The sequence below is a fragment of the Petaurus breviceps genome, unplaced genomic scaffold (assembly GCF_028583685.1).
Source record: "Petaurus breviceps papuanus isolate PSGF00001 unplaced genomic scaffold, PetGlider_PUasm1.0 185, whole genome shotgun sequence".
NCBI classification, from domain to species: Eukaryota; Metazoa; Chordata; class Mammalia; order Diprotodontia; family Petauridae; genus Petaurus; species Petaurus breviceps.
This window is the reverse complement of record NW_027185797.1, coordinates 35,043,832-35,056,899: the sequence shown is the minus strand read 5'-3', so window position 1 is coordinate 35,056,899 and position 13,068 is coordinate 35,043,832. Positions and strand designations below refer to the sequence as shown.

Genomic DNA, 13,068 nt, shown 5'->3' with positions numbered 1-13,068 from the left:
CATGAAAGCGTTGATCAAGTTTGGATTTGAGGTGGGCTAGAAATGCTCATGAACTCTATAATTAAACTGCTACACTGAAAAATTTTCTCCTTAAAAAAAAAAGTCTCTTACCCTGAAGCAGATTATCATTTTAGAGATGGACTCCTTTAATAAATTATCTACTGTTTGAAAAATAACAATAACACCAACAGTAGTAACAGCAAATAGTAGTATTGACATTCATAGGATGATTAGAACTTTTCAAATTGTTTTCAATTCATGCTCTCCTTTGAGTCTCCTTCTTTCCCTACCCCCCTCACTCACCCACAATCTTAGTATTGATCACCTAAGGCTTTATTCTGGAGGATTATTTTTTGCTTTTTGTTTGTCTTCTTTTCCTTCCTTCCTTCCTTCCTTCTTTCCTTCCTTCCTTCCTTCCTTCCTTCCTTCCTTCCTTCCTTCCTTCCTTCCTTCCTTCCTTCCTTCCTTCTTCATTTCTTCTTCCTTTCTCTTTCTTTCTGACTGAAGTGAATGATCCATTTGTCAGATTTTGCCTGTGGAGCAAGGCTGATGTCTATTTCTTAACCATGAGATAATGAAAAAGGTAGAAGACCCTCTGTGCCAGTTCAGAAGTGATGAACAAGGATCTCCATGGAGCTCTACACAGGATAATCACATCTTGATCTAAATTGGGCAATATATCTGGGTCTGGATTTTGGAACCTCTTACCTTAGGAGTAGCATGGAATTCAATCTTATCTGGCATTATTTGGTCCGAGGTGTGTTTAACTTTGTCAACCTCAAAGCTAATATGATCTCTTAAATATATTTCTATTGTCTCTAGGGTTGTAAAGTGGAATACAATGAATATTGATGGTAAGGTTGAATTAATATTCTGAAGACTAGGGCATGTGTGTGTGTGTATGTGTGTGTGTGTGTGTGTGTGTTCTCAGAGACTGTGTCTTCTAATGGAGCAATGATCTCTCCCGTAGGACACATCCTGGCTGTGTGACCCTAGGTAAATCATTTAATTCCTCCTCTCCCCTCCCCAGATTCTCTAAAAAATGAGAAGCTGCAGAACAGTTCCTGATCTGCATTAGAAGGAGTTTCCTGACTGCAGAAAGCTCCCTAGACTGTTGAAATTCTAGGTCTGGGCCAAAACCAAATCAAGCCAAAATAATCTTAATTTCTATAGCAATCTATAGTTATAAAACATAGTAAAAAAAAAAACAATGTATTCACTGATTTAAATTTTAAATATTATACCTTTCATGACGAATACATCTATATAGCTATAATTGTGTATCTCTTTCTATAGCTGGTAATTCATCTGCACACGACTGGGCAGGGCGACATAAACACTCCACGCAGAACTGGCTTAAGGTAAAATGTCTCAACACAAACCTGAGGGTAACATTGTATTCTTATATGAAGCTCTGGTATCAGCAAGTCGCTTTTATATTGAAATACTTTAGGAATTTATTCCTTTAAAGAAAGTTTTAAAAATCCATTAGGATGTCTATACAAACAAGCAAAGAAGAAAACAAATCCCCGGGGGTGATATTGCCTCCAGAAATACAGATCAACACTCTTCCGTGCCTTTATATCTCTCTACCAATAACTAAATACACCTAGAGATGTAGATATTAGATAAAACTAGTTTGCTCTTTCTAGTCATAGCCACATAGGCAATCTATCAATATTATAGAAATATGCACTAGCTGTTTGCCAAGTGATTCTGTCTCTTCCTTTGTTGTTTCGTTTGTATATTTATTTTCCCTTCATATGTATGCTGTATAGACTTATGTATGTGCTTGGCTTCCCCAGTATAGCGTAAGCTAACTAAGGAGATGGGGGCAGGTTGGTCTTTTTTTTCCTAGTTTTTCTTGTTTTGCTCTGGGGTGTTTTTTTTTTTTTGTTTGTTTGTTTATTTGTTATTTTTGCTTTGTGTCACTAGGTCCTGGCAAAGGTATTTGAAGAATGATTGTTGATAAATATTACATTTGTATATTCATTCACATATACATATACCCATATATACATATAGATATATGTACATCAACTACAATATACTTGCATATGTTCGTGCTTATATCTATGTAGATATGGATATTGAGACACAAATAATGCAGATATATTGTACATGTGTCTATGTAATATACATATATGGGAGATACATGACAGAGAGGTGGGATGTAGGTAGAAATATAGAGATATTGGGGGACCAGCAATAGCGGGCTTCATGAAATTTTTTCCCCCTGGAATTACGGCTATTTGCAGAGCGGACACATCTTTTAAACGAAGGGAAATATAATTTTATGTATCTTCCCAAACTGTCAAACTTATAAAGTACTTGAATTCTCCGGAGGATACTGTGGTTTCTGAGCTAAAAACAAATCTGTATTCTGAAAACCCGCACCCTTAGGCAGAGCAGAAGGCGCCCATCCGGTTAAGGACCCGTGGGTCCGCAGGCTCCTTCACTCCTAGGCTCAGGAGCTAAGCAGAGCAGGACTGGGCTCGGCTGGGCTGGGGGTGATGGAGAGGGCTTTTCGGTCCGGCCCGAGGCCGAGAGCCCTGGAAGCCCGCGCCCATTCGCCCTTCAGGCCGTGCCTTCCTCTTGCAGTTGGAGGCTGATTAAGGACCGACATTCCAGGCTCTCCTAATCCCCACCCCCCACTCTCAGCTTCCAAAGGGCAATTGATTAGTCTCAGCTTTTCCAAACCAGAGCCGATCGGTTTCCCAGGATCAAACAAACTTCCTTCAGTGTGCTGAGAGTAGGAGGAAGGAGAAAGCGGAGAGAACGAGAAGAGAAGGGGGAGGTGAGGATTGAGGGAGTCAAGGGCAAGTTCCCTGCTCCTCGTTCCCGAGTCCCCCCAAAGCTAAAGGGAGGACTCCGGGGAGCCCAGGAAGCCGCGGGGGGAATCCGGGTAGAGCGCGCTGAGCCTGAACCACCTTGCCGCCGCCGCACTCCAGCCATAAGCAGCTCACGCTTTTCCCCCTGCCTGACTGACAACAAACATTTAAGCAGAAAAACCTACAGAAATAAGGAGGGTGATTGATACTGGCATTACTCTGCCTGCCTTCAAGCCTTTTCCTTCCTTTGCTGGAGCAGGCGTGGTCGGGTTTGCAACTTGTACATCTGTTCCTTTCACGTGACATTTTCAGAAAAGCTCAAACATCTGGTCAAAATAAACCTACCTGTTTCACTTTTCAAATGTCAGGCTTCCTTCACCTCTGAGGCTCCCCCCGCTCTCCACCGCCGGTCTCTACACAGACACCCGTCTACACACACCGGGCCTCCACTCTGGTGCTCTCTGGAACTGAAGGAGTTTTTTGCTGGCCTCCCATCTCCCTCCTGTTAACATGCCCTGGCCACCCTCTGCCCTCCCCTGCCTCTCTGTCCCCTCGCCCTTCCCCGGGAGCTCCACAGTGGCAGGGGCTTTGGCGAGCACCTCCCTCCTTTTCCTCCTCTCTCTTCTCTTCTTCCTTCAAAGCCTCCAAACTCCAACCTGACTATAGAAGGGCAAGGAGGGCAGTATCTAACCTAAGATTAGCACATACTGTTTATCTGAACTGAGGACAAAATATCTGGAGAGGAAATAACGGAGAGATTCAGATTTAGAGTTAAAAAACTGGAAGTGCCCCCCCCCCCCTTTACCCTATTGATCAGATCCTAAAGTGTGGAGTTGTTATTGCTTTTCAAGCCATTTGTACAAGAGGGGGGAGAGAGAGAGACAGAGAGACAGAGAGACAGACAGAGACAGAGAGACAGAGACAGACAGACAGAGACAGAGACAGACAGACAGAGACAGAGACAGACAGAGACAGAGACAGACAGTGACAGAGACAGAGAGAGAATATATTTCCCTTCTCCTGTCTCTCCTCTTACCCCTCCCTTCCCTTCCCTTCTTTTCCCCCTTCCCTTCCTTTTCCTTTTTCTTTCTGTCCAGATTCTGCTCCCTCATTTCAGATTAGGTCACCCTCAGAAATACTCCGAACCATCCCTAGAAATTAATTAAAAGAAACATCCGACGTTTACTACGAGGCTTTTCCAAAACCGACCTGCAGCCAAGTTCAACCTGCCTACTTTCTCCGGGGCCGGGTGCTGTTGTGTTGCCACAACTGTATTTTGACTTTTATTCATGGAATCAGATATTTATTATCCGGACTTTATAAAATCACTGGGATCTCTTCCAAAGGCTTATCGCCTGGTCCTTATAAAATGGGGGGGGGGGAACGACTGTTTTCCACAAGAGGGGGGGGGGGGGCTCTTGTGCAAGTGAATTTAACCTTCTCCACCTTCAAGTGACCTGCCACATGCTCCTTCCTATTTTATAGACATCTGGGAATTCCATACATGCCTTAAACTCCAATTACACACCTTCTTCAAAGGACACGTGCTTTGATTTGCCAAGAACATTAAGGGGGCTACAGTCGCAGGAGCCCTTACAAAAGTTTAAAGTATTTTTTTTTTTTAGTATCCCGTGCAGTGTTTACTGGGGTGAGATTCCAAGAAGGTGGGGGTGAGAGTGGGGGACGGGACCTGGAAAGGCGCTGGGGTTTTGAACTGTAAAGTCTCTGGTTACAAAGGGGTATGCAATTTTAAGAAACCGCGGACGAACTCAGTGCCTTTGAGAAATCTACCCAAGGAGCCCTTTCCTTCTCCTGTCAGATCTCAGAACGCATCCAGGGAGAGCTGAGCCCTGGGATATCGGCACTCAAAACCTTGTGAGAGGTAGATGAAGTTCTTTTTCCTCTCCCTTTCTCTAGGCGAATCATCCTGGGGTTGCAGACTCCTGGTTTTAAGGTCAGCCTCTTCTTGCTGCTTCCCGGCGGACCACTGTGACCGCCTGCTCTATTCCGGGTTCTGGGGCCCTCCAGGAAGTGACTGAAGATGGCTACCGCTCCTCACCCCCACTCCCACAGCATCTCGCAGGCTTCTTGCCCCTCACGCACGTCTATCATTTGTCCGCTGTCCCTCCTCGCCCCGCTCCACACCCCGCCCCCCGAAGGTGAGCCCTCAGTCCTCCCGGAATTTTGTTTGGGTTTCCCTAAAGTTTGTTCCCCGCGGGTTTATTTGTTTTCCTTAAAATTACAGATTCAGGGAAAACCGCCTGACATCATGAGAGCGGGACAAACGCTCACTTTGAAAGATTCCTGGGCAGGACTTCAAGTGAAATCATATGCCTGAGAAGAATTTGATACTGGACTAGAGAAAATAGCTAGTTCTGAGTTTGCCAAACCATGGAATGTGCAAAATTTTCCTTATTTATTTATTTTATTTTTTCCCCCTAAAGGCCAAGTGTCCTTTGAAATCTACACGATCAACTGGAACTGGAAACGGAAAGAATCAGAATCTTATTCCATCATTTAAGTAGAAACAGTGTATTCAACGATTGATATTCTGTTAAAAGAGAAACAAAGTAACTAATTGCCTCGATTGTCCGAGTTTCGATCCTGTCTTTTTCCAGCTGTGTACCTGCAACTAACTATTCGGGAATTGTTGTCAGTCTTTATGGTGCGAAAGGTACCCATGACATTAAAAAAATAAAAGGAAAATAACGTCTGCAAGAAAGTTAATTTTCTGCTCCCCCCTCCCCTATAAGAAAATGGGTCTATATGACCATAGTAGTTGACAACGAGATTAGAAATCATTATGTCCCAAGCAGAGGCAGTATTCCACTTCAAAAGTGTCTACCGCTCCCAGAGGACAATTTCATCGTTTTCCTCAATAATGCTGACTCTATCTTAATGGACTCTGGCTGAACTGCAAAACTCCTGAACCCAGGCAAACACCAAATATAAAATGGAGGTGGTGAGGTTTTCATTCCCCAAAGTGACTCATCTTGATAAAAAAAAAAGTGATTACGATATTATTATTATCGTTATAATTATTGTTATTATTAAATGGTAGTGGCTTAACTTCTGTTATCACAAAAAAAAAAACAGGTTGGTGATTTATTATGTGTGAAAAAGGTTAGGTGATGCAAAAATATTCAGTAAGCAGAAAATTATATTTCACATGCAATATTTTCCACAATCATTTCCTACAACTGGCATCAGGGTGTTGAGTACAAAGCACTGAACTAAGAGACACAGGACCTGGCCTAGTGTTATGAAGCTCTACCACTCACTAGCTACAATGGCCCTGGGCAAGTCATTTCACTTGGTGGACCTTCCTTTCCTCATCTTTAAAAAGAGAGTTCAATGAGATGGTCTTCGAAATCTCTCCTCCAGCTCTAAAGCTGAGAAAACTTTACACTGTCTTTCACACTCTCCCTCCCCACCCGGATTTTTAAAATTGGAGGGAGGGGGAGCTGTTTAGTGTTTTCCAACTATTTTTTGACTGGTCCTTTTGTGTTATTACACAACAAAAGGAGGTCTCTTTTCTCCAAATTATTTCTCTTTGAAAAGATATCGGGAGGTGAGAAAGCACAGAAAGCATGAGATTAAAAATAGAGATAAATCTCAGCATGTTTTTAAAAAAAAATATGTGTATCCATCTATCTATTTATATACACACTGATATAAAAGAGATTAAATTGACCTTTTATGGACTCTTGAATCTCTCCATGATAATCCATAAGAAGACATTATATATATATCAAATGTTCAGAAATGAAGAGATCAAGGTAATGCTTGTATAGAGAACTGAAGAAGTCAGAAAATGCCCACTTCACTAATCTCTCCCTAACCCTTCATAGACTTCCTTCCTCCCCCAACTCCCCTTCCCTCTCCTTTCTGATGTTTGTGACAGGGCCACCAAAATCTAAGTCTGATTTTCAGTCTATCCCCCTACTATAATGCCAAGAAATCCATTGTGTTTCCTGTTGTAAGCCATTATCTAAAAGATCCTGGATGAGAAATGTACCAAACCATTAGGTGGGCTGTGGATGGTAATTCCAAGATCAGGAAACCAAAACAATCAGGCACTCAAGTCTCCCCCAACCTGAGCCCTGAAAATCTATCTATTTTGAATAAACACAGGGACCCGCCTGAGACATGGCCTACAACCATGCAGCAGAAGTCAGAGAGAGCCTGTGACTCTAATCACTTTTCTGGGCAATAAAATTCAACACAAGTGTCTCAGTTAGGAACTAAACAGGGTAAACAACGCCTTTTCCTGATGTATTGATAGCTAAGCAGGTCTTTACTTTACTGTTCCCCTCCCCACCCCTATATGGAATAAAACCTAAATGGATTGCCCAGGTGTTTTATTTTGAGGTTAATTTGGGGGAAGGAGATATAGATAGGAGACTTTGGAACTAAAATTTTGAAAGTGCCTAAAAATTATAATTTGATTAGGAATGACCAAGCGGGACTCCTTTAATCATTGCTTAGATTATTAGTATGTCATATCTTCCCCCAATATTCTGCTCTGAAATATATACACAGATGAAGGTACATTTGTGATAGGCCCTAGCCCAACAGCTACTGAACATCTTAATGTGAAAAACAGTCTTAGTTTTGAATTTTCTATTAAGCTAATTGAGAATATTATTATCTAGGTAATGATTATTTTCAATTTGTCATCATACATTAAAATTTGACTATATATTTGAGTCTTCCCATACACACCCCTTTCTATAAAGTACAAACTTTTCCTCAAAACAAACACACACAATGGGGTGGAGAAGACAACCAAATTCTCTTTCTCAAATTATAAACTATAATTCCAATTCCATTCTTTTCCTTCAAAAGTAATTGTATTTCAGTCTCAAGGTGACCATTCTTATACCTATTACTCTCCCAAGGTACCTTTGAAAGTTAATACTCCTTCCCCCCAAAACCAAGGAACACCTCAGCAAAATAATAGTGAGGCTGTTCTTCGAAATAACTTGCCCTGGGTCTATCACAAGACTCTTTATTTGCCCTTTTCCCTGGTTTGTTTATATCAACAGGACCCCTTTCTCCTGGGTGTTTTTACGGTGAAAAGAGCAATTTTCTAGTTCCAGTGTAATACCGAATTAAAAAAAAATATGGTCCAAACTTAAAGGTTCTTAAAACTTCAATCATATTCATTTATTGCAGAAAAATAATATACAATGATATTTACAAAACAATCATAAAAATATGAATGCACTTAGACACCAGATCTATTTGCATTTTAACATGGGTCATCAATAAATAAATAGAATGTCGTTTGACTTTTTTAGTTTAGTTTTTTTTTTTTCTCAGAGGAAAAATTTTTAAAAAAAGAATAGAAGTATCTGGGCCAGGTGTGTGTAAACAGTTTGAACCCAGAGTTTTGTTTTGGTTTTGCCTATGAGTTTTTTTTTCCTTAAATCTCTAAAGGTTTTCTTTTCATTTCCTCTGGTTGTTAACCATTTTAAAATGGAGACCATTCACATTGAGTACCTTTCTTTTCTGTGACTGGCAGGCACAACCTCTTGAGAATGCATGCATGGGAAAAAATAAAAATAAAAAACATTCTTCGTCAGATAACGACAACTGTTGAGACTTCTATCAGAATGTAGAGGGTGAGGATGGCTTGCCCGCTGCCCAGCTGGGAGGCCGTGTCCAAAGCCCCTGGTCTCTTAATTGCTCCCCATGCCTGGATGCTTTGGGTTTCAGAATAGTTCTTGCAATTTTCAAGAAAATCCTTGGCGTTGTGTAATTATTATTATCACTATTTGCAATTATCCCGCTCCAGAGTCTCTAGACTGTCCATTTTCTCCTTCTCTGGAAGCAATGCCATCTGTAAAAATCCAGAGGTGGGAAAAATATTATTACAGCTCAAATTCCTATTTAGAGTTTAGTCTATACGGCTGTTTGCTTTTTTCCCCCTCTTTCCCTTGAACTCTGCTCTTTAACCCACCATAGAGGGAAAAAGAAGAGCTTTTAACAACCTGGAAGGATTAAGGCAAAAGGAAGTGGGTGGGTGGAAGGAAAGGGGAAGTGTGTGTGTGTGTGTGTGTGTGTGTGTGTGTGTGTGTGTGTGTGTGTGTGTGCGCGAGGGGGGTGGGGGTGGAATTTAGGAGCCCATCTTTAAGGAGAGAAACAAAGTCCTGAGGTTGAAGCTGAAGCCCTGGAGCTAGCCCGCCTGGGGATCTAATCCCAGCTGGAAACAGAGGATATTTTGAGCTGGAGGACTCAGTAGTCCTCTGTCGGCAAACTCGGTTCATCAGAGAAGATCGCGGCTGGAGGGGCATTGGCGATAAGAGTCGGACCCCTATCTGGATCTATCTCTAGCTCAATGTGTCTCTCAGTAAAGGTGTTTGGGTGTACCTGCGACTCGATGCCCCTGAGCCTCTCGGAATGACTGTTTAAATTCGTGTCCGTCTATTTTTATTTTTACACACACACACACACACACACACGCACGCACGCACGCGCGCACACACACGCACACACACACACACGCACACCATCTAATCTCGACCCTTTATCCTCAATTGTACCCCCGGGGAAAGGATGGAAGAAGGAGGAGGAGGGAGAGCCAGGAGTTCGGGGCTGGAGTGCCAGCCCCGGAGGTCTCAGGCGGGTCCCTGGGTTTCCTAGGGGAGAGAAGGAGGACTGGGGAGGGGGGGGGGGGGGGGGGGCCCAGGGGCGGAGTGCAAGGCCTCCAGCTGGCCCTTACCTGGGTCTCCTGGCCTGCCTGAGCCGAGTGGCGGCCGCTGCCGCTAGTGGGACGCCGACATGGACCAGGCGCCCTCCATTCGCCACACCGAGAAGGCATAGCTGAGGCGCTCATGGGCCACGTAGCTGCAGCTGGCCATCTTCGAGTCCAGCTCGTCACTCTGCAGGACCTGGTAGAGGAAGTCGATGTACCTGGCGGCCAGCTTGAGAGTCTGGATCTTGCTCAGCTTGTCGGAGGGCAGCGTGGGGATGATTTTGCGCAGCGCCGCGAACGCCTCGTTGAGCGACTGAGTGCGCTGTCGCTCCCGTACGTTGGCCATGACCCGCTGGGTCTGCAGCTCCTCGTACGACTGGGGGCTGCCGCCGCCGCTGCTGCTGCCCCCGCCGCCGCCGGCCCCGCCGCCCGCGCCGGCTGACTTCTTGCCCCGCTTGCCTTGGGCCGGGCTGCCCGGGTCGTCCCCCGCTCCTGCTCCTCCGCCCCCGCCGCCGCCCGCGCCGCCGCCCGCGCCGGCGCCCCCGCCGCCGCCTCCGCCCGCGCCGCCTCCGCCGCTCCTTCGGCTGGACCTCCGCTTACGGCCCCCGCGCTTGCTGCCCACGCTAGGCTGCTGCCGGTCGGGCTCCTCCTCGCTGTTGCTCAGACTGTCGTCGGCTGGGGAGACTGGCGAGCTGGACACGTCCTGCATCATCTCTTGGGCCACGACGTGGGACTCCCGAGCCCGGGGGGGCGAAGGGCAGGGAAGGCTGGGGGGAGGGGAGGGGGGAGAGGCCAGAGGGGCGCGTTAACCCGCCAGCTTCGTGGCCCCGGGCGGCCCCAAGAGTTCGGTCTGGCCCCTGTCGGGGCTCCGCTCCCTGTGGGTGCTACTACGGCGCGCCCCGCGAGGGTTAGGGGGTGGCGACGGCCGGAGCCCAGGGAGGGAGGGAGGAAGGGGATGCGGGGGAGGGGAGAGGGAGGGAGGGGGAGGTGCGGACCGCAGCGAGGTCCCCAAAGGGAGCAAACGCTCGAGATCGCTACGGCCTCCCCCTTCTTGCCGGGCTGCTCCGCGTGATGCTTGCCTCGGAGCCCCGTGAAGTGTCTGGGAGTTGGGGGAAGGCTCTTATAGCTCCTGCGGGCCCGAGGCCGGGTCAGCTGCTGCGCCATTGGCCAGAAGCGAGGAGGAGGGACTTCGCGGAGTTGGGGAGGCAAGTTTCCGCTTTCTGCACCCCCCCCCCCCCCACCGCTTCCCCCTCCCCATTCCCTTCCCTGCGCTCCCTTCCCCGCCCCCCAGCTCTCCTTCCCGGCCAAGCCATTCTTCTTCCAGAGCCATTCAAACGCGATTCGGCCTCGGCCTTCTCGGGGCTGGTGGCCCTGCCCCCCTTCCCGCCTACCTCTTCCACACTGCCGCTTCACACTGCCCCCCACCCTTCAGCTCCTCTTTCTCCTCCCTCCTCTCCATCCTCCCCACCAAGTCTTGGGCTGCTTAGCTCCCCTTGGTAGACTTTGTCCCAGAGCCAGCAACCCGTGCCCCGAAATCCTCGCTGCCCCTGCTGCTGGTACCTGACGGTCCTGGCTCGCCTAGCCTAGGCAGCAGCGGACCCAGCTCAGCGGACACTTCATTGCTTCCATTTTTCCCTGAGCTCCGGGTGGACAGTTTGGGATCCCCCTTGGGCCGACAAATTGTGTTTTTGAGGGGTGCTTGGAAGATCAGGGCTAGTCGGGGGGCTTGTCAGAAGACTCGATAGCATCCCCATTGGTCAGTATAGTGATGACCTGGATCCTTCGCGTGTCGGCCGGGCCCAAGCATCCTCGTATTTGTGCGGATGGCATGTAGGACCCCCGCACACTTGGACATTTCCAGGTTCAGGCATCTCTGCTATGGACACGCTCTTCACCTTTCAGAAACAGAGAGGCAATCCCTCTGATCACTTACCGGGTGCACCCTCAGACCCTAGGATCCCACAAGCTCAGTAGCAGCATCAGATATTCCAAGGTGGAAGGCAGGAGACAAAACTTCCTACAAAAGAAGGCCCAGGGGTGTGCAGAGCCGGACGCGGCCACTGTCCTTTGCTCGCAGGAGGCTGATGCTAGAAGGCCACATTAAAACTTAATCCCTTCCATTCCCTTCCATCCCCTCCCCCTCCCTCCCCCCCAGCAGGTGGCGTGTTCCTTTAAATCACAGCCCCACAAAGAGTGCAGTTGGATTCCTCTGAAGACCACGTGGTCTCCTAAAAATCCTCTGAATGCCCCCCTCCCCCCCACAAGTTGAGGGTGATCTCCCTTTCCCACACGTGCTCCCACACTCACTCATACATGCATGAGAGTTAAGAGACTAGGAGACTCCAAACATTTTTGCGAAACAGTAAAAACCAATAAAGAGGAAGGAGGAGGCTGAAAAAGCAGGACATGGTTACAACTGGGGCGGGGTGATGGTTTCTTCGCTCGGCAAAGCACGGATAAGCCGGACCGGAGGTTCCTGGAGAAGAGATTTGCCCCAAAATGCTAGTTCGTTTTGGGTCCTACAGAGCTACACTTTCCCAAAAATGTAACTATTATTTTAAAGAAACTCATCTGTCTAACCGTGAGCTCTCTTCCCAGTCCATGGGCCCCAAGCGTCCTTTCTTTGAGTTCCCCACTTTTTCTTTGCTAAGGGGAGCGTTTGAGCTCATTCATGCACTTTCGAAACCCGAAAAGAACTCCATGGTTCGACTCTGCTTGGTTACTTCCAGAGGGCTGGCCTGAGAGTTAAAGTCCTCACTTTTCCTGAAGACTGGGGCGGAGGAGGTGAGGGTGAGGATGGGTATCGAGGCCAAGGCTAGTCCAGCAGAGTAGAGCCGTGGCTGATGACCCCATTGACTGAAATCCTCAGCAAACTCCCTCTGACTGGGCTGCACGGGGATGGGGTGGGGGGTTATTGAAGATTCCTCTAAGCTGAATGAGGGTTGGTTGTGAAGAAGGCCTGGAGGTAGACTTGCAGGAAAATAAAAGCAGTACCTGGTCTGATTTGATCAGTCCATGATGCCTGTATTTGTTCATTCCTTTAAAATACATGAGTAGCCTAACTCCCTGCATGCAGGCCAACAAGCTTATCCCCCCTCACTACAGAGCAATGTTTTGGTGTAGCATACGGTGGGGGGGGGGGGGGGGGGGGGGGGGGTAGGGATCGAAGAAAGAGGGAAATTCTTGTAGACCTAGATTTTGTCCCTTAAGTACCCAAGCTTCATTGAAAAGAAAGTTCTACTAGGCGCAGCCTTCCGTGACTCAGATGGCCGTTGTAGGCCTTAGCTCTTCTGGGAAGAAGAAATGTGTCCCCGAAGCCTGCGATCTGGGGGCTTCCCGAAACTCCCAGAAACATGTAAGTCCATAGCATTCATTCCTAACTCAACTGAGCTGCAGCTTGAGCGGCGGGGTCTGCAACCTCAGAGGTCCGTCCCAGGAGCTCTCTGAATACTTGCTTCATGCTTTAGTTGGTCTTTTGCTTCGATTAAAATTTGTCATTTTCTCTGCCCCCCTCTACCAGGAAGGAAGGAAGGAAGG

At 47.2% G+C, this 13,068-nt stretch overlaps 1 protein-coding gene and 1 long non-coding RNA gene across 5 annotated transcripts in view; both read right to left on the bottom strand.

The window, feature by feature from the left end:
- The window catches only part of LOC138161816 (uncharacterized), a 171,501-nt gene extending 167,323 nt beyond the window's left edge, over positions 1-4,178 (bottom strand). For 2 of the 3 annotated variants that reach the window (XR_011168475.1, XR_011168477.1), the window contains exon 1: positions 3,177-4,178. This is a non-coding gene — a long non-coding RNA (uncharacterized lncRNA). The remainder of the gene's footprint in view (positions 1-3,176) is intronic. The other variant, XR_011168476.1, reaches the window with a different exon arrangement.
- A 3,797-nt stretch (positions 4,179-7,975) lies between these two features.
- TWIST1 (twist family bHLH transcription factor 1) lies at positions 7,976-11,637 on the bottom strand. 2 transcript variants are annotated; one of them, XM_069088756.1, is made up of 3 exons: positions 11,465-11,637; positions 9,559-10,298; positions 7,976-8,676 (listed from the first exon to the last, which is right to left on the bottom strand). In XM_069088756.1, the coding sequence occupies exon 2, from the start codon at positions 10,241-10,243 to the stop codon at positions 9,602-9,604; it is 642 nt and encodes a 213-aa protein (XP_068944857.1). In that variant the 5' UTR covers positions 10,244-10,298; positions 11,465-11,637; the 3' UTR covers positions 7,976-8,676; positions 9,559-9,601. The 2 variants fall into 2 exon arrangements, with proteins under 2 accessions (XP_068944857.1, XP_068944855.1); XM_069088754.1 differs by lacking the exon at positions 11,465-11,637 and having other exon boundaries at positions 9,559-10,640.
- Positions 11,638-13,068: the final 1,431 nt, after the last annotated feature.

What these genes read in the sequence shown, in the direction of transcription:
- TWIST1 (XM_069088756.1), bottom strand. Translation starts at nt 10,243, where the DNA reads ATGATGCAGGACGTGTCCAGCTCGCCAGTCTCCCCAGCCGACGACAGT.